At 38.0% G+C, this 23,970-nt stretch overlaps 2 protein-coding genes across 20 annotated transcripts in view; one reads left to right on the forward strand and one right to left on the reverse strand.

The window, feature by feature from the left end:
- The window catches only part of LOC133535094 (calcium/calmodulin-dependent protein kinase type 1D-like), a 510,841-nt gene that overhangs the window by 319,392 nt on the left and 167,479 nt on the right, over positions 1 to 23,970 (reverse strand). The gene's annotated exons all lie outside the window — the stretch shown is intronic.
- nfasca (neurofascin homolog (chicken) a) overlaps positions 1 to 23,970 on the forward strand; it is a 179,776-nt gene that overhangs the window by 150,592 nt on the left and 5,214 nt on the right. For 10 of the 19 annotated variants that reach the window (XM_061874515.1, XM_061874518.1, XM_061874516.1 and 7 more), the window contains 5 exons: positions 10,265 to 10,609; positions 12,475 to 12,597; positions 14,540 to 14,689; positions 15,421 to 15,549; positions 17,182 to 17,251. In XM_061874515.1, coding sequence (XP_061730499.1) covers positions 10,265 to 10,609; positions 12,475 to 12,597; positions 14,540 to 14,689; positions 15,421 to 15,549; positions 17,182 to 17,251 — 817 coding nt within the window. Of the gene's footprint in view, positions 1 to 10,264; positions 10,610 to 12,474; positions 12,598 to 14,539; positions 14,690 to 15,420; positions 15,550 to 16,945; positions 16,998 to 17,181; positions 17,252 to 21,906; positions 22,707 to 23,970 lie in introns of all 19 variants that reach the window. The other 9 variants (XM_061874526.1, XM_061874527.1, XM_061874528.1 and 6 more) reach the window with 7 other exon arrangements.

The following is a 23,970-nucleotide window of genomic DNA, read 5'->3' on the forward strand; positions in this document are numbered from 1 at the left end:
GCATCACCAAAGTCGTCATCCACCCGCCGTCCACCCGAACCAACATTTTATCAGGACCGTACCCGCCCACCAACCGGCCGCTGAAATACATCAGAGGTTGACCGCCTTTACCACTCACAGAGCTATTTTAACCTGTTTCACAGAGTAATGATGACAATTGGAGCCACTAACGTTCCCGCGACTATCCAATAGCGGTCATCCTGATGACAAGAATATGGGCGTGCTGTGAACCCATTGGTCCGGCAACATGTTGTGTGCAGCTTCCGCAATTACACATTCAAGATTGAAAGGCATACTGGGTGATACAGAGTACACTGATGGTTGTGATATAAACAACTTTAACACTTACTAATATGCGCCACGCTGTGAAGCCACACCCAACAAGATTGACAAACACATTTTGGGAGAACATCCTCACAGTAACACAATATATACGCAACACTACAAATACCCATAATCCTTTGTATTCATGACACTTCCTGAATATATTTTACACCCCCGCGCCCCAAACCCCGCCCACCTTACCGACGCACGGGGGGTGGCGGGGTTTGCTCCTAGCGGGGTGTATAAAATAGTCAGGAAGTGTCATGAATACAAAGGATTAAGGGTATTTGTTGTGTTGCGTTTATGTTGCGTTACTGTGAGGATGTTCTCCCGAAATGTGTTTGTCGTTCTTAATTGGTGTGGCTTCACAGCGTGGCGCATATTACTAAGAGTGTTAAAATTGTTTATATCACAACCATTAGTGTACTCTGTGTCACCCAGTATGCCTTGCAGTTGTGTGCGTGTTGCCGCGGAAGCCACACACATCATGATGCTGGACTGACAAGCAGATCGTACATGTTGTAGTAGGCGACGAAGCCGATGGCTTCATAGCACGCCATAATACTTAATATCTGGGTGACTACCGGCAGTCATTCAAGAGAATAATAGCGTCTCTTATTGTCTTCTTCGCTTTGTGAAACGGGTCTTAAATGGCACTTTGAATGGCAAAGGATACCGATCACAAACCATGCATGTCAAATATTTCCGGATGGTTCAACCACCACCCGCCCGAATCTAATTAAAATCTATTTTTTCGTCATGTCAACTGCCTGACCTGCAGTTTATCCGTGGATTCCGTGAAAGAGACTGCAAACCGCGCATCTCTAGCGTGTACTAACTGGCTGTCGCCATGGAGACACTAATTTCTCTCCATTTTCGTGTTATTATGCTCCAAATAACCTCGGGTGTTTTGTTATGTTGTGGAACATGCAGCGCACAACAATTATCTGTGCCACCTTTCCTGCAATATAAGAGGGCAAAATTAACAAGAAAACCTATTTTTAGCAAGGCAAAGGTGCTCTCTTGGAAGCCGTATGTTTTTGCCACAAACCACCAATAACTCCAGACGCAATGCAAGACGAAATGCTCCATTTGCAAGGAAATGCATGTTGCAAGAAGTTTTTTTCAATAAGAAGATATATCTCCCTCGGGGTTGTCAAAAGTATCATACCAGTACGCCAAAAATACACAATTAGCTGCTTTTTTCAGTATCTTCAGTACAAAATACTTTTTGGTACTGGACCACACTTTTTCCTTGGCAAGCTGCATCGATCCTTAGTGTGTAAGCACTACAGTAAGTCAGCGGCAAAGAAGAACGCTTGATGTCTTTAAAAGAATGATCAAGTGTTCAAGTTTTCATATACTGTAGGTATTTATTCGTGGAAGCCAGTCACAAATGTGGACTCGATGCTTCAGGTTCGCCCTCATAATAAAATGCTGATGGAATCGTGTGAGTGTAGCATAACTGTAGGTGTGGCGTAATAATCTATGATGCACTTTTGCATTTTTGTCACTATCTTTAGTTAATAGAGTTACATATTAAAAGGGAAAGAGAGGTGTGTCTTGTGTCACACATTTATTACATCTTTAAATAGAAGCGGTCCCAGAAGTATTTGCCACGCGGAGATCCGCCAGTATAAGCCCAGGAAGTGTGCATTACCACAGCGTACAGAAAAGCTCTATAAGTGTGCAAGCCAATCTTTATCACTTCCATCAATGCTAAAGGCTGGAATATACTCTTGCGTGACGTAGCTTGCGTCCCCCTAGACGGCGTCTTGATTTATAGTTCTTCCGTTGGGGGTGGTGCCAGACTTGTAATTCTCTTCTAAAACATTAGAGGGGCAGTTGTCTCCAGAAGTACTGACCAGATACTGTGTGTTTCTTTCCTTTGCCGAGTGGCGTCAACCTAAGAAACACAACATCAATGTCGTTGTCTACACTTGAACTAATCCTTCAGAATCTTTAGTTTACTTTTAATGGACGTTTTACTTGTAAACCATAGGATGCTATTATTATCTGCAACGCTATTCGGCCATTTGGAAATGGACAAGAGAGATCCAACATGTAACTGTAAATAAACAAAACTGTAAAAATGACTATTGTAAGATAACCACGTGCTCGTGTTAATATGTATGGTCATATTCAGAGTTCACAAATGTTTCTAAGTACACCGTGACTGTAAGATTATTGACTCCGAATGAGAAGTGTTGTGTGTGAGAGAAAAAGACGTGTGCACACGAGAAAGTTGTGTCGGAATTAAACCTGTTGTTAGCACAACATTGACAATAAAAGTTAAAAAGAGTCCCGTACTTTGTGACTTCTTCCGGGCGCAACAACAACATAATACGCTGAAAAACACACCTATAGTAACTATTTTTAGAGCACACTGAAATATTTAGTACACAATATCAGTTGTCATGCAATTGTTGTTTAATTTTATACGATAATTTGTGCATTTCAAGCACAAAGTCTGCTCGCCTGTCTGAAGTGATCCTCCTCTGTAAAAACTGACCACTCACAGCTCTGCTGGACGACGACACTGCCTACACAAGCTACGCAATGAGAATTTTTACACCAGGCTTAAGAAAGCACAGCTTACAGACACTCGTCTGTCATTTGGCAACACTACTGTTTTACTTATTTTACAAAGAAGGCAAAGTGTTTTGCCTTCATTTGCTGAATGCAGCCCTTTTTATGGATATTGTAGACATAAAATACATGTAAACAAATTTGAAAATGTATAGGTATCAGTATTTACTACTGGAAGTCTGGTATTATGACAACTCTAATTTACTATATGAAAAAACAAAGACCATTAATAAAAAAGCACCAGCTGACATCGTCTCCAAATCAGCCCTGTAGTCATTTACCAGGTTAATGATGAAATTACTCGACAGACGATATGTTTAATATTTGTATTTCTGTCACATCGCAGTGATTTCCTCCTTCTGACTGCGGCAGAAGTATTCGTGAGTAAGTGTGCCAGTTTGCACACACCTTCCAAACGTGCTAAATATAGATGCAAAACAGATTCAGGTTTGATAAATCATGTTGCCAGTGCTAAATGATTACTGTTTATCTACATCTCCTCCTCCCAGAAATGTGTTTTTCATCAGGATACAGTATATTCTGCATATACATGATGACAAACACGCTACAGTTAACGGATTAGGCCGGCTACGTCACGCAAGAGTATATTCCAGCCTTTAGCATTGATGGAAGTGATAAAGATTGGCTTGCACACTTATAGAGCTTTTCTGTACGCTGTGGTAATGCACACTTCCTGGGCTTATACTGGCGGATCGCCGCGTGGCAAATACTTCTGGGACCGCTTCTATTTAAAGACGTAATAAATGTGTGACACAATCCAATCAATGTCTGAGCTTAGTAGATCATCTCTATGTACTATCGAGTTTGAACATGTTTTAATACATGCAAATCTTTAGTAGATCTGACCCTTAGTAGTTACCTTTTACTTTGTAAGATGAGTCTTCTGCTTTTTGTAAATACTGTACATTTTACTGTATATTGTACATACCTGTACCTTCAAATCAGTATTCAGACAAGTAGACCTATAAACAAGTTTAAACATAACACATTTTAAGTACTATACTTATAAGGGAACTTCACTTATTTTGGAATTGTGCCTATCGTTCACAATCATTATGAGAGACAAGAAGACTTGTCTTTTTTTTAGGATTTTAAAGTTGATAAAAAACGCTCGGAAGATGCCGCTAATGGGAGTCACCGTTGTTGCCTGAAACGACTTAAAAACCCTCCATCAACGTTTCATGTACACGCTGCAAGTCTATATATAATATAGTAACAGACACACTGATAACAATGTGTAATATGTTCAATATTTACCATGTTTTGATCATTTTAATCATTGCCGGAACTTATTTCCTCCTCCGCGCATTGGTTTTCAGTTTCCATAGCGGCGCACTTCCAACTTCTGGCCACAGAAGGAAGGAAATAAAGGTGTGTGTGTGTTTTGATCATGGCATAATCGGTAACAAATAAAAAAGACTATACTATTTTTGAACAAATAAGGAATCCCTATCTTATCTTTTTGAAGCTGAATATATACCTAGGATGAAATACTGCTTCTACGGTGAAATGTTTACTGTAAGCAGACGAAAGCCGAGAGTGTCAAGTGAAAGTAATTTTGCCATGCTGTTTCGACTTAAATGGAGTGCTTGCCTAAATAAACCAGAAAAAAACGTCCCTGGCCAGCTGGACCAGTCCATCGAGTGAGTCACTTTAATAGTGAGCATGATACGTGCAGCACCTCATTCGTGTTATAACAACTATAGTGCATACGTCGTCTGGCTGGCTGTGGACAAAAAAACATGAAATGTGGGCTAATTCTTTGCAGATACTGTAATATGGTCATGTTTTTCAGTCAGTAAGAATTAGTGTTCTATCGCAGTGGTTCTCAAATGGTGGTACGCGTACCCCTGGGGGTACTTGAAGGTATGCCAAGGGGTACGTGAGATTTTTTAAAAAATATTGTAAAAATAGCAACAATTCAAAAATCCTTTATAAATATATTTATTGAATAATACTTCCACAAAATATGAATGTAAGTTCATAAACTGTAAAAAGAAATGCAACAATGCAATATTCAGTGTTGACAGCTAGATTTTTTGTGGACATGTTCCATAAATATTGATGTTAAAGATTTCTTTTTTTGTGAAGAAATGTTTAGAATGAAGTTGATGAATCCAGATGAATCTCTATTACAATCCCCAAAGAGGGCACTTTAAATTGATGATTACTTCTATGTGTAGAAATCTTTATTTATAATTGAATCACTTGTTTATTTTTCAACAAGTTTTTAGTTGTTTTTATATAATTTTTCCAAATAGTTCAAGAAAGACCACTACAAATGAGCAATATTTTGCACTGTTATACAATTTAATAAATCAGAAACTGATGACATAGTGCTGTATTTTACTTCTTTATCTCTTTTTCGCAACCAAAAATGCTTTGCTCTGATTAAGGGGTACTTGAATTAAGAAATGTTCACAGGGGCTACATCACTGAAAAAAGGTTGAGAACCACCGTTCTATCATATTGTGTTGTGCATTACAAATGCAAACGTTGTTTGAGTGGTCATAGAAGCTAGCTTATCTCTTTCCTTAGCTAGCTGTTACAGCTAATACTAAAGAATGCCGATGTGTTACTACGCTAGAAAAATAACAATGTATATAAATATGTATACAAATACATAGTTTGGTTCTTATATAAATTATGGAATGTAAATGAAGTATTGCTGACAGTTTATGAATGCATTTTAAAGTGATTTAGAGGTAGAATTGATTGCTCTCATTAGCTGCATTGCTGGCCACCTATAATGAGCCAATTTTTACATGTTAGAATGCAAACAAATCCTTTTGTCTTCTTGTCTCTCATAATAATGGTGAACTATAGGCGAAATTCCAAAATAAGTGCAGTTCCCCTTTAAGTACAAAGCATTGTTATTCCCTCGATTGTTTCCATGAGACTATTTAGGGGTTATACGCAAATAAGGCAGCTTTTATTTAAAGTTCATACCTCACTCAGAGTTGGACTGTGCTGCTGTGTGTTCATTCTTTCTTTTATCAATGGTCTATCTGCCTGTCTGCTGCCGCCAATTTCTCCTTCCTGTGTCATAAAGCTGCGGATATTCATTTTGCTGTCAGGGATTGAATAAGACTAACATTAGCCGCACAGCTCATCAATAACTGGGGGTACTTGTGCTGACTGTTGTGTTTGAAAATGAATCCCTGACGGTGAACTGTTGCCATGCTGTCTGACACCAGTTGGAGTGCCAACGATTCATTTAGCACGTTAGCATGCGACCTCTGGCAAGAATGCTGCTAAGTGTGCTTGGAAAAAATAGGAAGTACAGACAAAAAGCATTTAAATATTTGAGGTCCATGGTGGACAGCAGATGGCTTTTCTTGCTCATTCACTCACCGGCTTTATCATTTTTGAGTCATTCGGTCACTCATCTTGGTTAAGTCCTAAACACTGAGGAGCACGGTCAGCTACAACTTGAATGCGTAGCGTCTGCACCCAAACATGGTAATGTTCGCAGTAATTTTTTGCATGCTGGGCAAAAAAATGATGCAGGCATGCTATTAATTTTGTATTGTCATAAGAAATGTTTGCCAGCAAGTAAGGTACAGTATGAGTGGACATGTTTGCCAGCAAGTAAGGTACAGTATGAGTGGACATGTTGGAACCTTTGGTGCATGAAATCTTACCATGCATCACATCCAAATATACAGGTGGTCCTCAGTTTACAATTCAGAACTTGAATTGTATCTAAATGAACATTTAAAGGGGTCATATTATGATATAAAACACGTTCTTATGGGCTACAGAAAATGTAATTCTGGTGCTTTGGTTAAAATTATGCATACAGTTTGCTTTCTGTGTATACATATATGTATGTATATACAAACATTTGTATGGATACATATATATAAATATATATATATATTAAAATTCCATACACATTTGTCAATCTAATGTTATTAGACTTACAGTTTCATTATAGCCTCCATATGTGTATATATATTAGTGTTGTCTTGATATCAATATTTTGGTACCGGTACCAAAATGATTTCGATACTTTTCGGTACTTTTCAGTACTTTTCTAAATAAAGGGGACCACAAAAAATTGCATTATTGGCTTTATTTCAACAAAAAATCTTACGGTCCATTAATCATATGTTTTAATGTGCTTATATTTAGACATATGCAAGTTTGTCCTTAAATAAAATAGTGAACGTAAAAGGCAACTTGTCTTTTATTAGTAAGTAAACAAACAAAGGCTCCTAATTTAGTCTGCTGACGTATGCAGTACATATCGTGTCCTTTTCCGTTCTATTGTTTTGTCAAAGTTATTAAACACAAGTGGTAGAAAATTAATTATTAATCTGCTTATTAATTTACTGTTAATATCTGCTTACTTTGTCTTTTAACATGTTCTATCTACACTTCTGTTAAAATGTAATAATCACTTATTCCTCTGTTTTTTGATACTTTATATTAGTTTTGGATAATACCACAAATTTGGGTATCAATCCGATATCAAGCGTTTGCTTGCCCAACATAGTTGTTATTGCGACACCCAGTGGACACATTTAGATCAGCAGTTTCTTTCATTAAACAATTTCAGCTCAATTTTGTACTTAGCAAACTCATCTCGCGGACCGCATAAAACCTGTTCGCGGGCCTGATCCAGCCCACAGGCCACACGTTTGACACACCTGGTTTAGTATTTTGTACATAAGTAATAAAACCTTAAAATTGCATCTTAAATGTACCAGGAGCCAGTGCATGTTGGCCAGTATAGGCACAATATGATCAAACCTTATTGTCCTTGTCAAAAGTCAAGCAGCCGCATTTTGTACCAACTGTAATCTTTTATGCTGAACATGGGGAGACCCGATTATAACTTGTTACAACAATCGAGACGAGACATAAAGAAGCATGTAATAATGATCTAAGGGTCACTGGTGGACAAAATAGATCGGATTTTCGCGATGTCCAGAGGTGAAAAAGGCTGTTTTAGTCACACTCTTATTATGAAGCTCAAATGAGAGAGTTGGGTCGAAAATAATGTTGTGATACATTTTTTACTTTTATTGCTGTGGTGTTGCAAGGGAGGGAGAGACAGGAAGTGTCAATAATGGGAACACTACGCTGCTTAGTTATCGCTGTCCATTTCATAGGAGCAGATACGTTTTCAAGTTCAAAAATACCATCTTTACCCTTCATGATGCTCGCAACGTTTGAGGAGCTGAGACTGAGCATGCAGCCAATGTTGAATTCTACACTTGTCTGATTTCCCTTTTCGTTTCTTTGACACACTGCCGTCAGAGGAGTGTGTCACGCTTGTGAGACATCATGAAGGGAAAAAGTAAACGAAAGACACTGAATAATAACTGTCCATTGTAGTGTCGCAGCAGAATAATGTTGTGCGTGGACAACAGGTTCTCAAGCCAATCTCGTGTTTTTGATACATTTATAAGAGTGTATTTGCAACCATGAAACAGCACCACACGGACCACCTGTATGTTGCTTTCAATTCCATGAATGAAAACTAAAAGACCAATCATAAATCAAGGAACATGTACAGTGCAGTGTTCCCTTGATTATCGCGGGAGTTATGTTCCAGACTCCCCTGTGGTAGGTAAATTTCCACATAGTATGATTTAGGATTTAGGATTTATATTACTATTGCATGTATTTAAGTTCTTTATAAACCCTCCACGTTATTTTTATTAACCTTTCACACACACTGATAAACACTTCCTATGCTCTTCCTATGTGGAAGTAGCTTTCCACCACCAGGTGTGAATGAATGATGGGTTTTCACTTCTCTGTGAAGCGCTTTGAGTGTCTAGAAAAGCGCTATATAAATCTAATCCTTTATTATTATTATTATTATTAAAAAAAGCTGCCCGTATTTTTACAGTAAAATCTACGGTTTGGTTTTTACAGTAAATGGGAATGGTAATGGTACCATTTTATATTTACAATAAAATTCTGGCAACTGATCTGGCAATGTTTCATTGTATAAACTGTTGTGCGTGGATTTTACAGTGCATTACTGAAAATTAAAAATGGTACCAATGTTATTTTTACAGTTAAATATTGTCAACTGTGTTGTCAGTTTTTTACCATAAAATCTGCTGACTTTTTTTTCACGGTGAAGCAACCAAGGGCTCATTGATTTTGCAAAGGCAGCTTGCAGCTCTTAGCAGCACTATATCTTCTTTTACTATGATGGCAAACCGCTCCTTCTGGGTCTTGGGTTCTGTACCAGAAGTCTTAGAAGGCTCAGAATATTTTGACGACATCGTTGGGCATCAAATAAATGAAAACACACAGAACTGAGCAGAGCTACACGGAAAATGAGTGCTTTGTGATTAGTCGGTACAATGTCACGTGGGCAGGGCAGCTTCACTTTATATCAGGGGTGTCAAACGTAAGGCCTGCGGGCCAGATCAGGCCAGCGAACAGGTTTTATCCGGCTCGCGGGATGAGTTTGCTAAGTATAAAAATGAGCCAAAATTTTTGAATGAAAGAAACTGCTGTTCTAAATGTATCCACTAGATGCCGCAATAGCAATTCTTTGTATTTGTGTAGATGATGCTACATATGTAAAAAAATTCAAATAAAACACATGATGTTAGTACATCAGTCGAGGAAAATGATCAAACTATGTAGATAACTTTCTGTAATTTGATTTTTATATATTTTTTTATCTGATAGATTGAAAATTAACACCAATGAGTTCACTGATGAACATTATCACATAATTTATTTATAAAGCATAAATAACGACAAACAAAGGGTAGAATACTATAAACCGCAACATGTAAGTGTAAAAAAACAAAACAACATTATGATTTGTACATTTTCAGAATGTGCTTGTTCTATTTTTAAACAAAGAAAACAATCTGAAGTTGACTTTATTTTTAAGTTATCATGCCGTGATTTTACCAGTCACGCCCACTTGGGAGACATTTTTCTTCATGTGGCCTCTGATCTAAAATGAGTTTGACACCTCTGCTTTAGATTGTTGGTAATATCAAATAGCTGTTATAGTGCTTGTTTCTAAAAATACCAATTTTAAAATTTCAAATCCACGTTGCACTGAGAAAGTAGTAAGTGGACCGCGAAGTGGTGAGGGAACGCTGTACTGTACTTGGCTTCTACATTTGTAAAAGTAAGAATGACCATAAAAGAATAGTGATAGCATAATAGCAATGTATGTCCATTTGGGGGCTTTGATGCCCTGGTTTGTGCATCAAGAAGTGCAGACTGTGGAGGAGAATCATTCTAAGTGTATTGTAGACATTGCCAAGTGTGCATGTTGTGCATGTCAAGTTGTGTCTTGTCTTTAACTCTGTTCTCTCCCACTCCTTCTTTATAGTTGAGCTTACGGATGCCTCTTTGTCTTCAGTTTTTACTGTTACTCCTACTCCTCTTGCTGTTCTTCCTCCTACTATTGCTGCTCCTACAACCGAAAGTACCTCAACCGAAACAACCACTCCTCCTGTTACCACAATTGCTGCTACTACTACTGCTACTACTACTACTGCTACTACTGCTACTACTACTACTGCTAGTACTACTACTGCTAGTACTACGACTGCTAGTACTACTACTGCTAGTACTACTACTACAGCAGCAACTACCATTGCTACAACTGAGGCCCTGTCTACCACACCACCTCATGTCCTTGACGTCAACAAGAATGCTGATAAGAATATGCTGGGTACATGTTCTTGTGTTGCATAGCTTTTTCGGTACAGTGGAACCTCTGAGGTCAGAGCATTGGATGGCATTTCCTCCAGGAATTTGCAATGTTCACGCTATTCAATCAATCCCCTTGCAACTTCGCCCGATGCCTGCGACTCAGGATGGGTATCGAATCTAATACTTTTATGGCATTGACTGAACTACCGATCCTTATGTAAAATCCAATGGTGCCATGTTTCGGTAGCTGTTTTATGGGTGCCGCCACGCCCCGTTGCCGGCTTTTCGCTCTTAGGCACTTGGTGATCACTCCAGCAGTACTGGGACCAAACAAAGAAATGTACTCAAAAAGTGCTCCAACGTAAGTAAAGTAAGGCTCCACTGCTCCAGAATTTAGCTATCTTATTACTAATAGACATTGGCTTTGCTATTGACATGTTACTGATTAGTATTAGCGATTTTACAAGGTGATTTCAACATCTGTAAATTAGTCAATGGAAATTATGATAAAGATGTATGTTAAACAAATAGCTGGCGTGTAATGAGTACAATACTTACAGTATTAACGCTTCCTGGGCGCGACACAAGACCAGACAGCGAACACTGAACTGACTTGCCAACACACCAAAAATTAAACACTACTCCGAGCAAACGTCTTGGACTTGCAACTGTAATTGAGACTCAGAATTGTCAAACTAAAACAAAATATAACAAATGGACAGCAGTTCTCATAACCAGCTCATGTTTAAAAATGTTGTAATAAAAATAGGATTTTTTTTTTTATTATCAAACAATATTTATTAACACACACAAAAGTACCGAAAATTGGTACCGTTGAGTAATGGTATCGATCCCCAAGTAATTGGTACTGTATCGTTTAAATGTGAACGGTACTCATACTTACCTGCAACTTCCCCTTATGTAAACTCCATCCTTCCATCCATTTTTTATCGCTTATTACCTTTGAGGTCACGGGGGGCGCTGGTGCCTATTTCAGCTACAATCGGGCGGAAGGCGGTGTAAACCCTGGACAAGTCGCCACCTCATCGCAGGGCCTTATGTAAACTGTCTAATCAAAACTTGTTTGTTTCTTGTGTATACTAAGCAGGAACAACAACATGTAACACTTTATCATCTCGTTATTAAAGACATGGCAAAATAGTCATCGTCTCGCATAACTCAGACTTGTTTCCTGTTCTTGTCTGGATAAAGTAGTGCGTAAATATTTATCAACACACCAGCGTTCTTTATGTAGTTTTATATTTGTCTAAGCTTTATTTATTCAGGGATCGGGACCTCAAAAAGTCAATCAAAAGAAACAACTCTACTTGAACTCTGACAGCAAGTTAAGACGTGTATGCTGATACCCGCGTCTTAGTACTTGATGCTTACTTTATGTGTGTATTCTTCTTCTTCTCGCATTGTTACCAAAAATCCAGAAAAATCCAAGAAAAAGCGAACACATGCCCAAAATGAATGCTTTAAAAAAGTAATTAAACTCTGAAGTTCGGTGCAACTTTGGAGGATGATTATTTTGCCCATTTTGAGTTGTGCAATCTCAGTGACGTTGGACTTCAGAGGTTCCACTGCAGAATTGCCCGCTCACGTTTAATATTGTAAGACAGAACTTCTACAAGTATTTTTTTAGACGGCTTGCTTTCAGTATACGGTACTCCAAGTACGGTACTAAGTCGTAAACATGAGAATGACTTGCATGAATTTTGTTTGGACGTTTCAGTCCATGAATACTAAAGTACTTCTAGCTTTGACTTTGATTAAACTTGATTAAAGTGATTGTTGTAGTCAAGCGTAGGAATATCAGCATGCATAGGTCAAACTTTATGATCTTTGCTGTTTTGACCCCGTTTGACTCCCATTGTGCAGTGGTCCGTGGGACAGAGATCTGGAATGTGACGGTGGAGCGTAACAGTAACTACGTTAATGTCAGCTGGACACACAACTTCCCGCCCGGCACCAGCAGCTTTGTGCTAGAGTTCACACTGGACAGTAAGAAGCCAGCTCATTTTGTACTATGAAGATGACCACTAGAGGTCAGTACAGTGACTTACAGTAAGTTTGTCATGATCAATTTCAATGAAAAAAATCCAGTTCAGGAGCAAGTACTGAATGTCTATTTCTTCTGGTTTGAATTGAAATAAGAACATGCCCTTGCAATCGACAAGCAAGCACAGAAAATATACATGAGATCATCTTTGTATCATTGTCAGTTCTTACGATCCTCATCATTTAGGAACGTGACTTCATATATACGTTGCTGATAGCACATGACCTTACATGTGTTGCTATGGTCTACATATCACTTGCTACGTTCACCCTGCTGTTACTAACTTCTACTGCAGTGCACTCTCATCATTATCATGGTTTTTGATGACTGAAAACAAGTTGCTTGGCTCCATTTCTCTTTTTGGCAGTCGAACCATATTCTTTTTTTGGTTTGTTGCCATGCACGTTTCTAGAGAGCAAGTCCCCTGTCTTTCTTGAAATGAGACAACTTTGCTCTTCAAGAACATTCTTTGTGTTTGTAAATCCTGATTCAGCACGAATGAAAGAGAAGTGTTTTTGTTATACACTGGTCACATTATTCTTCATGATGTCACAATGTAGAGAATTGTAATTGTAGAGGGAGGACTATTCAAGAGACCTGAAGCTGCCGCCTCCTTGCCATTCCAAGCTTGCATTTAAAGTATTGGCAGAGTGGCCTGGACTCTCGTCAGTCAATCCAATATTCTTAGCTTTTCTCTCAACCTTTGTCTCTTTTGTTTAATAAGATCATAATCGGCTTATGAAAAGATAACATCTTTCACATGTTTTTTTTGCTGTCTAATATTCAGTGTTGTATTAATTGGGTAGTAGGAAGTAGTATGCATCAGTAGGACGTTGTATGATGTAATATAAAGTACTTTTAGGTAGTATGAAGTAGTAGAAATTAAGAAGAAAGAGTTGCAATTTATATGAAAGGTATGAAGTGGTAGATAATAGTAGAAGTGACTATGAAGGAGTAGGAAGTAGTATTAGTGGCATGAAATATTAGTGGAAGTAGAAGGAATTAGTAAGAAGTAGTATGATGTTTTAGTAATTGGTACAAAGTAGCAGGAAGTAGTAAGAAATACTTATGGGAGTAGTAAAACGTTGTAAGTAAGACATGGTATAAAGTTGTAGGAAATGCAAAATAATATTAGTGGTATAAAATAATAGAGAGTAGTATGATGTAGTAGGAACTAAGAAGTAATAGAAGGTAGTTAGAAGTAGTAGGTGATGATCATGTCCTCATTGGGTTGATCTTCATTAAGTCAAGATGGTCATGTCATTCAATTATGATGATCACGTCTTCATTAAATTGTGAATCTTATGTCTTTATGCAGCTTTGATGATCAGGTAATCATTAAGTTATAATTCTCAGACCTTCATTACGTTATGACGCTCTTGTTGTTAATTTATGATGATCACGTCTTTATTAAGTCATGATTGTCATGCCTTTCTGAAGTTATGAAACTCATGTCTTTCGTAAGTTATGATTGTCATGTCTTTATTAAGTTGTGATGCTCATGTCGTCATTGAGTTCCATGAAGTCATGATGCTTGCATGTTTCAATTGTCCGAGACAATTGAGAGTGAAGAAAGTGGCAACACGTTTGCTTTTCCATGAGAAGTGGTATTTTTTTTTGCATTCATTTCTTTGCTCCTTTTATGATTTTCTCTGCAAATTTTGGATATTTGCACGCTTCCTAAATGTCACCAGATAATTTTGTCATACGAATGGAAGTCAAGCTGAATGATGACGGTTGTGACGAGTAATGCAACACAAATATCATTAAATATTAGTGTTGTTTGGTTTATTTGGACAGTTTGCAGTAACAAGTACAGCAGGCGTTACTGTGAAACATCCCCCCCTGCCCACCCTCCTGAGTATGAATTCTTGTGTCTCTAAGGCAACCAGACAATGAAAATTGTACCGGTGACACAACAGCCGCCAATTGCGGTGCCAGATTTGCAGGCAGGCGCCATGTACCACCTGAGGGTTTACTCGCATGAATACAACAGCGTCAGCAGCAACACTGTCACCTTTATTACCAAAGCAGGTGAGACCACACCTGGCCTGCTTGGTTCCCAGTCCTGGACGGATGTCCCACCCTGCTTGCAAGCGTGAAAAAGTGTTGGATTTTATTTGTAGTACTCAATTTACTTGTATTTGCGGTACAACTTTAAGTGGATATGTACAATATGCAGTACTGTATATTACTGGATATATACGTTGCATTTTGTGAGAGTGGACGTTGGTGTGTCAAAAGCCTTAGATACTGATCCCAGTACTGAAAGTACTGTGGAATTTATTTCAGAACATCCTCTTGTTTCATACGCTGGTTATTCATTTGGGTTTTCATCTCGGTTCTGAACACAGTACTATTAACAACAATATTAGTCACTCTTATTTGTGTATAGTCAACATTCAGAGGATTCAGCTTTATTCCAATAAACATTGTTATATATTGATAATAAATGATGCAATAATATCAATCATGCAATTGAAGTACTGATGTGAGTTACAAAGGGTATGTACTGAGCTAAGTCAACATCTGCCTTCTTAATAAAACATTCTTAGAGTTTTCAGCTGGTAGTTTCAGAAAACATACTTTACTGCGTACATTATAATAATGTAATGTTTTACAGTTGTGCTTTGTCATGGGAAAAAACACTGTTCACAGTGTTCCTCACGTGTGTGTGTGTGTGTGTGTGTGTGTGTGTGTGTGTGTGTGTGTGTGTGTGTGTGTGTGTGTGTGTGTGTGTGTGTGTGTGTTGTGTATGTCTTCAGCTTACATCGACCAGGTAGACATCGCTACTCAGGGCTGGTTCATTGGGTTGATGTGCGCCATCGCCCTCATCATCCTCATCCTCCTTATTGTCTGCTTCATCAAAAGGAGTCGTGGAGGCAAATATCCAGGTAAATACAAATATCCAAGTAAATACCGGTATCCTGGTAAATTCAAATATCCAGGTAAATACAGATATCCAAGACAGGAATATGCAAATATTCAGGATAAGTAAATACAAATATAGAGGTAAATGCCAATATCCTGGATGAGTAGGTTGAACAATCCAGTTATATACAAATATCCAGGATAGATGAATATAAATATCCTAGTAAATACAAATGTCCAGGTCAATGCAAATATACAGTTAACTACAAATATTCAGGACAGATAAATACAACTTCCAGGATAGGTATATCCAAATATACTAGTAAATACAAATATCCAAGTAAATACTAATGACCTGGAAAATTCAAATATCCAGGTAAATACAGATAGCCAAGACAGGAAAATCCAAATATCTAGGATAGGTAAATACAAATATCCAGGATAGATAAATATAAATATTCGAGTAAATACAAATATCCAGGTCAATCCAAATACACAGCTAACTACAAATATTCAGAACAGATCAATACAAATATCCAGGATAGGTATATCCAAATATACTAGTAAATACAAATATTCAGGACAGGTAAATCCAAATATCCAGGAAAATACAATTATCCAGGATCAGTAAATACAAATATCCTCTTCAATACACAGGTGAATACAAATATCCTGTGAGATCCAAATACACAGGTAAATCCAAAGATACAGTTCAATCTAAATATTCAGGACAGGTAAATGCAAATATCTATAATAGGTAAATCCCAATATCTTCGTAAATACAAACATCCAGGACAGATAAACCTAAATATCTGGGTAAATACACATATCCAGGACAGGTAAATCCAAATAGATAGGTATATAAAAATATCTGCGACAGGTAAATACGAATTTCCAGGATAGGTAAATCCAAAAATCCTGGTTACATCCAAATATCCCGATAAATTCAAGTAAATACAAATATCCATTATGGGTCAATCAAAACATCCAGGTAAGTACAAATATTCATGATAGGTAAATCCAAATATCGTGAAATATACAAATATACAGGTAAATACAAATACACATTTAAGTACAAATATCCAGTAGTAAATATCCAGGTTAACAACATATTCAGGTTTATCCAAGTTTTCATAAAAGTTGAATGGAGGCATTCATGTAGCTATAATAAAATAATGGAATATATTTTCTCTGTAAAAAATCTTACTTGACAAAATGTCAAGTAAAAACTAAACAAGAATAATCAGTGCAGCTGTATTTGAATGACAATCAAATCAACAGTACAAAATGGTTTAATGACATAATTTGTTAAGAAAACATCACATTTTCACAGTTAATTAATAGGAAATATTTCTCTGTTAAAGCAGTCGATCTTTTATACATAAAAAGAGTATTGTTGACGAATGTAATGTTTTGCAGTTTCTATAATGTGTAGGCGGCGGATGTGTGACTGCTTTGGCAGGTGGTCTAGGTAGGTGGCGTACAAATGGCTCTCTAAAGAATACCCTTTTCAACTAACAACAAAGGGAAGCAGTTCACTAAAAAGAAGCGTGTCCAACTCATACAAACACCGCTTGATAACGTGTGTGCCAAACCTAACATGTCAGTATGAATGTTAATACACGTGTAGTAACACTCCCTGCTTGTCCTTTCAGTGCGGGATAAAAAGGAGCTTCCTTTGGATTCTGTTGATCAGAAAGACCCGGATGGATCCTTTGATTATCAGTGAGTTGCACCGACTAGAACCTGCTTGTTTGCTCAGATGGACTTGTAGAATCTTTCCGTGCATGCACACATCTGTGAAACATCAGATTTGATTGATAAATGTCTCTTGCTCGGTCAGTGTATCATATGACAAACACTGCTAATATGAACATAACAAGGAATAACATGAATAGAAATCACAATGTTCCCAACCGGTTATTTTGTAGTACAAGACTTTCTCAATTATGTGACAATACTAATGAAAGCCCTCCAAAACAGCACAATTTTTACACGTAAAAATGCTTTTTAAAAAGAATGATGAACTTTTGCATAAAAAAATACATTACAATGTAGTATGACCAACTCCAGTAGTTTAATGAAGTAATGTAATATTTATGTACACTATTTACCTTCTGTGGCAAAGGTCGGGAACCTTTTAGGCTGATAGAGCCATGAAAGGAGAATATTTTAAAATGTATTTCCGTGAGAGGCAAATAATATTTTTTTAACACTTAATACAACTAAGTGTGTGCATTTTTAAGTAAGACCAACATTTTAGAGTATGATAAGTATTTTATTCTAAAGCTAACCAATTATAAATAAAATACGTCTTACCATTAATGCGAATTTTTGAACAAGTGCGGTAGAAACGGATTAAAATGCATGAGAATGTTTTAGATTTTTAATTTTATTTTTAACACTGACTATCAGCGGAATTATTCATTACTTATTGTGTTAAGCAATGTCAGCTAAGATTTATCTGAGAGCCAGAGGCAGTCATCAAAATAGCCACATCTGGCTCTAGAGCCATAGGTTCCCTGCCCTTGTTCTACAATATCTGCTTCCAGCTGCTTCTCCACATGTTCGTGGATAAACGTCAGCCATCTAGATATTTTTTTAACGTCCTTGGCTGGCATTATCGACTCCTTTTGCTTCAGTATGGTGCAGACTAGCAGAGCTACGCTTCACCAAGTTAGCCAACTACACACTCTGTCTTACTTTCTTTAATTTATTGAATAACGTACCATTCTCTTTCTCAGGACTGTCCTTCACACTCACTTTCTTCCTCGACACGCTTGGAAAAACAATGTTATAAGCAAATGCTAGCGAGTAACGTTTGATTGGGTCTTACAGAGTTCACTGTGACATTCGCTATGCTGTATATTAGCTCGATAGCTAACACTGACAGTCATAGATTCATTCAGTGTTTTTCAACCACTGTGCCCGCGGCACACTAATGTACCGTGAGATATTGTTTGGTATGCCGTGGGAAATTATGCAATTTCAGCTAATTGGTCGGAAAAATATTTTTTGCAAACCTATAATTAAAATCCCCAAACAATGTGCCATTGTAGAGTTTCTGTGCTGTCTGGAGATCAGCAGAGTAACCATGTAATTCTCTTCCGTACCATTAGTTGGCAGCAGGTAGCTCATTGCTTTGTAAGCCTACTTTGAGACAAGAGAATTAAAGGCCTACTGAAATGAGATTTTCTTATTTAAACGGGGATAGCAGGTCCATTCTATGTGTCATACTTGATCATTTCGGGATATTGTCATATTTTTGCTGAAAGGATTTAGTAGAGAACATCCACGATAAAGTTCGCAACTTTAGGTGCTAAGAGAAAAGCCCTGCCTCTACCGGAAGTCGCAGACGATGACGTCACAAGTGTGGGGGCTCCTCACATATTCACATTGTTTTTAATGAGAGCCTCCAACAAAAAGTGCTATTCGGACCGAGAAAATGACAATTTCCCCATTAATTTGAGCGAGGATGAACGATTCGTGTTTGAGGATATTGATAGCGACGGACTAGAAAAAAAAAAACCGCGATTGCATTGGGACGGATTCCAATGTTTTTAGAGACATTTACTAGGATAATTCTGGGAAATCCCTTATCTTTCTATTGTGTTGCTAGTGTTTTAGTGAGTTAAATAGTACCTGACAGTCGGAGGTGTTTGTCCACGGGTGTGTTGACGCGCAGTGTCTCAGGGGAGTCGACGGCAGCTATACGGACGGCACAAGCTCAGCTGATATCTGGTAAGAGGCGACTTTTTAACTACAATTTTCTCACCGAAACCTGCTGGTTGACATTCGGTAGGATCCATGTTCGCTTGACTGCGCTCTGATCCATAGTGAAGTTTCACCTCCAGGAATTTTAAACAAGGAATCACCGTGTGTTTGTGTGGCTAAAGGCTAAAACTTCCCAAATCCATCTTTCTACTGTGACTTCTCCAATATTAATTGAACAAATTGAAAAAGATTCAGCAACACAGATCTCCAAAATACTGTGTAATTATGCCGTTAAAGCAGACGACTTTATCTGTGTGTGTGCGTAGCGCTCGTACTTCCTAAAAACCCATGACGTCTTGCGTACACGTCATCATTACACGATGTTTCCAAGACGAAACCCCCGGGAAATTTAAAATTGTAATTTAGTAAACTAAAAAGGCCGTATTGGCATGTGTTGCAATGTTAATATTTCATCATTGATATATAAACTATCAGACTGCGTGGTGGGTAGTAGTGGGTTTCAGTAGGCCTTTAATGATGGTTATGGTTTGGAGTCATATCGAACAATTGCGTCAGGTATTTGATGAGAACGACTTTATATTGTCAGTATAGGCTATTGAGTTTCGTTTTTAACATTTTTTGCTGGTGGTGTCGGTCATGTATTGGTTACTCGGGTCACAGGACAATACCGGAACCATTGTAACAGAAACTTAAGGGTGGGTGACACAGGATACGATGACGTGTTGTGTGTGGGACACCTGGAAGTGGAAAAAGTAAGAGCGGGAATAAAAGGCAGAAAAAGACAATAATTTTTATTTAGGTGTATTATTAAGTTAAAGTACCAATGATTGTCACTCACACACTAGGTGTGGCGAAATTATTCCCTGCATTTGACCCATCACCCTTGATCACCCCCTGGGAGGTGAGGGGAGCAGTGAGCAGCCGCGGTGGCCGCGCCAGGGAATCATTTTTGTTGATTTAACCCCCAATTCCAGCCCTTGATGATGAGTGCCAAGCCGGGAGGTAATGGGTCCCATTTTTATAGTCTTTGTTATGATCCGGCCGGGGTTTGAACTCACAACCTACCGAACTCAGGACGGACACTCTAACCCAGTGGTTCTCAAATGGGGGTACGCCTACCCCTGGGGGTACTTGAAGGTATGCCAAGGGGTACGTGAGATTTTTCAAAAATATTCTAAAATTGGCAACAATTCAAAAATCCTTTATAAATATATTTATTGAATAATACTTCATTAATATGAATTTAAGTTCATAAACTGTGAAAAGAAATGCAATATTCAGTGTTGACAGCTCGATTTTTGTGTGGACATGTTCCATAAATATTGATGTTAAATATTTCTTTTTTTGTGAAGAAATTTTTAGAATTAAGTTCATGAATCCAGATGGATCTCTATTACAATCCCCAAAGAGGGCACTTTAAGTTGATGATTACTTCTATGTGTAGAAATCTTTATTTATAATTGAATCACTTGTTTATATTTCAACAAGATTTTAGTTATTTTTATATCTTTTTTTCCAAATAGTTCAAGAAAACCACTACAAATGAGCAATATTTTTGCACTGTTATACAATTTAATAAATCAGAAACTGATGACATAGTGCTGTATTTTACTTCTTTATCTCTTTTTTTCAGCCAAAAATGCTTTGCTCTGATTAGGGGATACTTGAATTAAAAAAATGTTCACAGGGGGTACATCACTAAAAAAAGTTGATAAACCACTGCTCTAACTCAGTGGTTCTTAACCTTGTTGGAGGTACTGAACCCCACCAGTTTCATATGCGCATTTACCGAACCCTTCTTTTGTGAAAAATAAAATAGTTTTTTTTCTTCCAAACCAAGACAAGGTTATATGTTTTTTTACTGGTGCACAAAATGAACCATGCATGAACATCACCTTGTTCAAAGAAAAAAAAAAACAACACAGTGCATGAACTCACAAGAACTTACACACTTGCAAATCAGTTGGAAAATTAGAGGGAACATTATTTGGTGGTATCCATAATACGCCGACAGGGAGAAGTTTTTATTTACACGATGAGTCGGGTGTGACCCGTCTTCCCTGGTGGAGGCTCACCAAACCCCTAAGATTCGATCAAACCCAGGTTAAGAATCACTGCTCTAACAACTAGGCCATTGAGCTTAGATTGCTAATAAGTGAACTAATAAGTGACAAGTTTGGCACACAACAATAGCGACAAGGATGGGATAGTGTCCCCCTGGATGTTTTCAATGAAAAAAATGTGCCTTGGCTCAAAAAAGGTTGAAAAGCACTGGATTAATTAATGCGTCCGTGTAAAGATTTAAACTGAAACGAGAATTGGGAAAGTTTTTGTCTGCAACTTAAAAGTATGACAATTACCTTAGAGACTGCTTGTATCTCAAATGACTCACAAGTCCAGGTACTACCGTGGTCCTTTTATAAGCGCTGTAGAACCCCTCGTTATATAAGTGCAATTCCATGGTCTGACAGCTGGCGCTCATAAAGATGCACAGTGGTTACTACTTATTATGCAGTTACTAAGGTAGCAGCAGCACAAAATACACAAACGAGCGCGCAAACAACACACACACGGAGCAAATATGTTGACCTCAATTATGCGGTGCTGTAGTAGACTTTAAGTGATGTTTCTTTTGCTCCTTCCAGGTGCCACTGATTGCTGAGGCGTCGTTCTTCTAATAGCGCAATAACTCATAACTGTTTCTCACCCTCCAAGTTGACTAAAACATTTTGTGTTGCATGCAAACTACTATGACCTCATTTTGCGATTATGTGAATGCGTGGGTTCCCTCCGGGTACTCCGGCTTCCTCCCACTTCCAAAGACATGCACCTGGGGATAGGTTGATTGGCAACACTAAATTGGCCCTAGTGTGTGAATGCGAGTGTGAATGTTGTCTGTCTATCTGTGTTGGCCCTGCGATGAGGTGGCGACTTGTCCAGGGTGTACCCCGCCTTCCGCCCGATTGTAGCTGAGATAGGCGCCAGCGCTCCCCGTGTCCCCAAAAGGGAATAAGCGGTAGAAAATGGATGGATGGATTCATTTAAATAACCACTAAAATGACTTCACATTTTAATGTTTAAACCTTTATCTTAAAAGGCTATTTCATTTGTTTAGATTTTATATTCAGTGTAAAGCTACTGTTACTGTACATTGTATATACAGTAGCTAACATTAATATTATTATTTATCTTGCTATTATTCAAATTAATTTTAATGGACAGACAATCAGCACCTTGGTGTGTGTTTGTGTACGTGTTTATGAAAACCTCAGGTGTGTTCATGACTAATGAGCGTCACGTTAAAACCCAACCTTTGACATCTGTCGGAATAATCCCTAAAGTGTGTTTTTGTGAGAATTAGTTCCTTTTACCTTTGTTCCGTCAAAGTCTTCCTCCTCTCTGACATCATCATCACTTCTTCTTCAAGGAAGCAAAACAAGAGCAGGTACTTTGGTTTTGGGCGTGTATTCTCTCCTTGCTTTGTGTTTGTCCAATGAAAAAAATTTTATGATCTGTGCAAAAATATCGAAACTAAAAAAATGGCTCCTGAAGCTTTGACTCCTGAGTTAGTAAGAACAAAAATATCTTAGGAAACAACATCAGTTAAAACACATTTCTTGGTCTTAATCAAAACTAAAGAAAACATAAATATGGGGATATTATATATATTCGTTTTTACAGTGGCGGGCAGTGCGTTTTCCACCTAGGCCTTCAGTGATGTCCGACTTAAATGATTACCTCTCAAAATACCATCATTGATGTCACCACATGACCATTGCTGGAAAAATACTATACAGGAACACATTTATGCCCAACTGACCATTGAATCACATCAACAGTGTACATAACTGGTTACTTTCTGTCGCATTTAAAAAAAAAATAAAACATATCTTATGTGGTACTGTCAAAATCAAAATTGCAAAATACATATTAAAGGAAAAAAATTAAATATTTGAACTCACAATTTATAGAACCTTTATGACGCCTTATAAGCCAGTGGTAACCCACTGGTTTATTCAAGTGGAAATGGCAAGTATTTCCCCGTTTATCGCCGGAACAGCAGAGTGAGCTTCCGGGGTTGGCCGACATCGTCTCACAAGATGTAGTTTCTCTTTTAATATCCTTCTTGTGAGGCCATATATAAGACCCTACAGACAACAACTCATGAACCGATTGGCTATCACAACTGTCTATCACTGTATGTCCCCGTTCACTGATATTTAGGGAAATTAAATAAAACAATTTTTTTATCCTTAACTATTAGGCCAGCAGAGAAGGCCTTGATGGCCCTGATGGCACACCACTGAGTTTTTACATTTTAAATGACAGAAGAAAAGCGGTAGAAAATGGATGGATTAATAAGTAAGTAACAGTGATACAGAAGTAACATGTCGTGGCCTTGTATACCATTGAGAGATGTTTCATTAGATCAAAGTGCGTGTACGTGTGTGCCTTTAAAAGGCGGTGCCTGTTGCTAAGTGACATGTGATGTCAGCGTGGGGAGAGAAGCATTAGCTGCAGCCTACTGGAGTAACCGTCCATCCATCCATTTTCTACCGCGTATTCCTCTTTGGGGTAGCGGGGGGCGCTGGTGCCTATCTCAGCTACAATCGGGCGGAAGGCGGTGTACACCCTGGACATGTCGCCACCTCATCGCAGGGCCAACACTAATTAAGTTAAAAAGTTAAAGTACCAATGATTGTCACACA

The sequence above is a fragment of the Nerophis ophidion genome, linkage group LG16, assembly GCF_033978795.1.
Source record: "Nerophis ophidion isolate RoL-2023_Sa linkage group LG16, RoL_Noph_v1.0, whole genome shotgun sequence".
Lineage (NCBI taxonomy): Eukaryota > Metazoa > Chordata > Actinopteri > Syngnathiformes > Syngnathidae > Nerophis > Nerophis ophidion.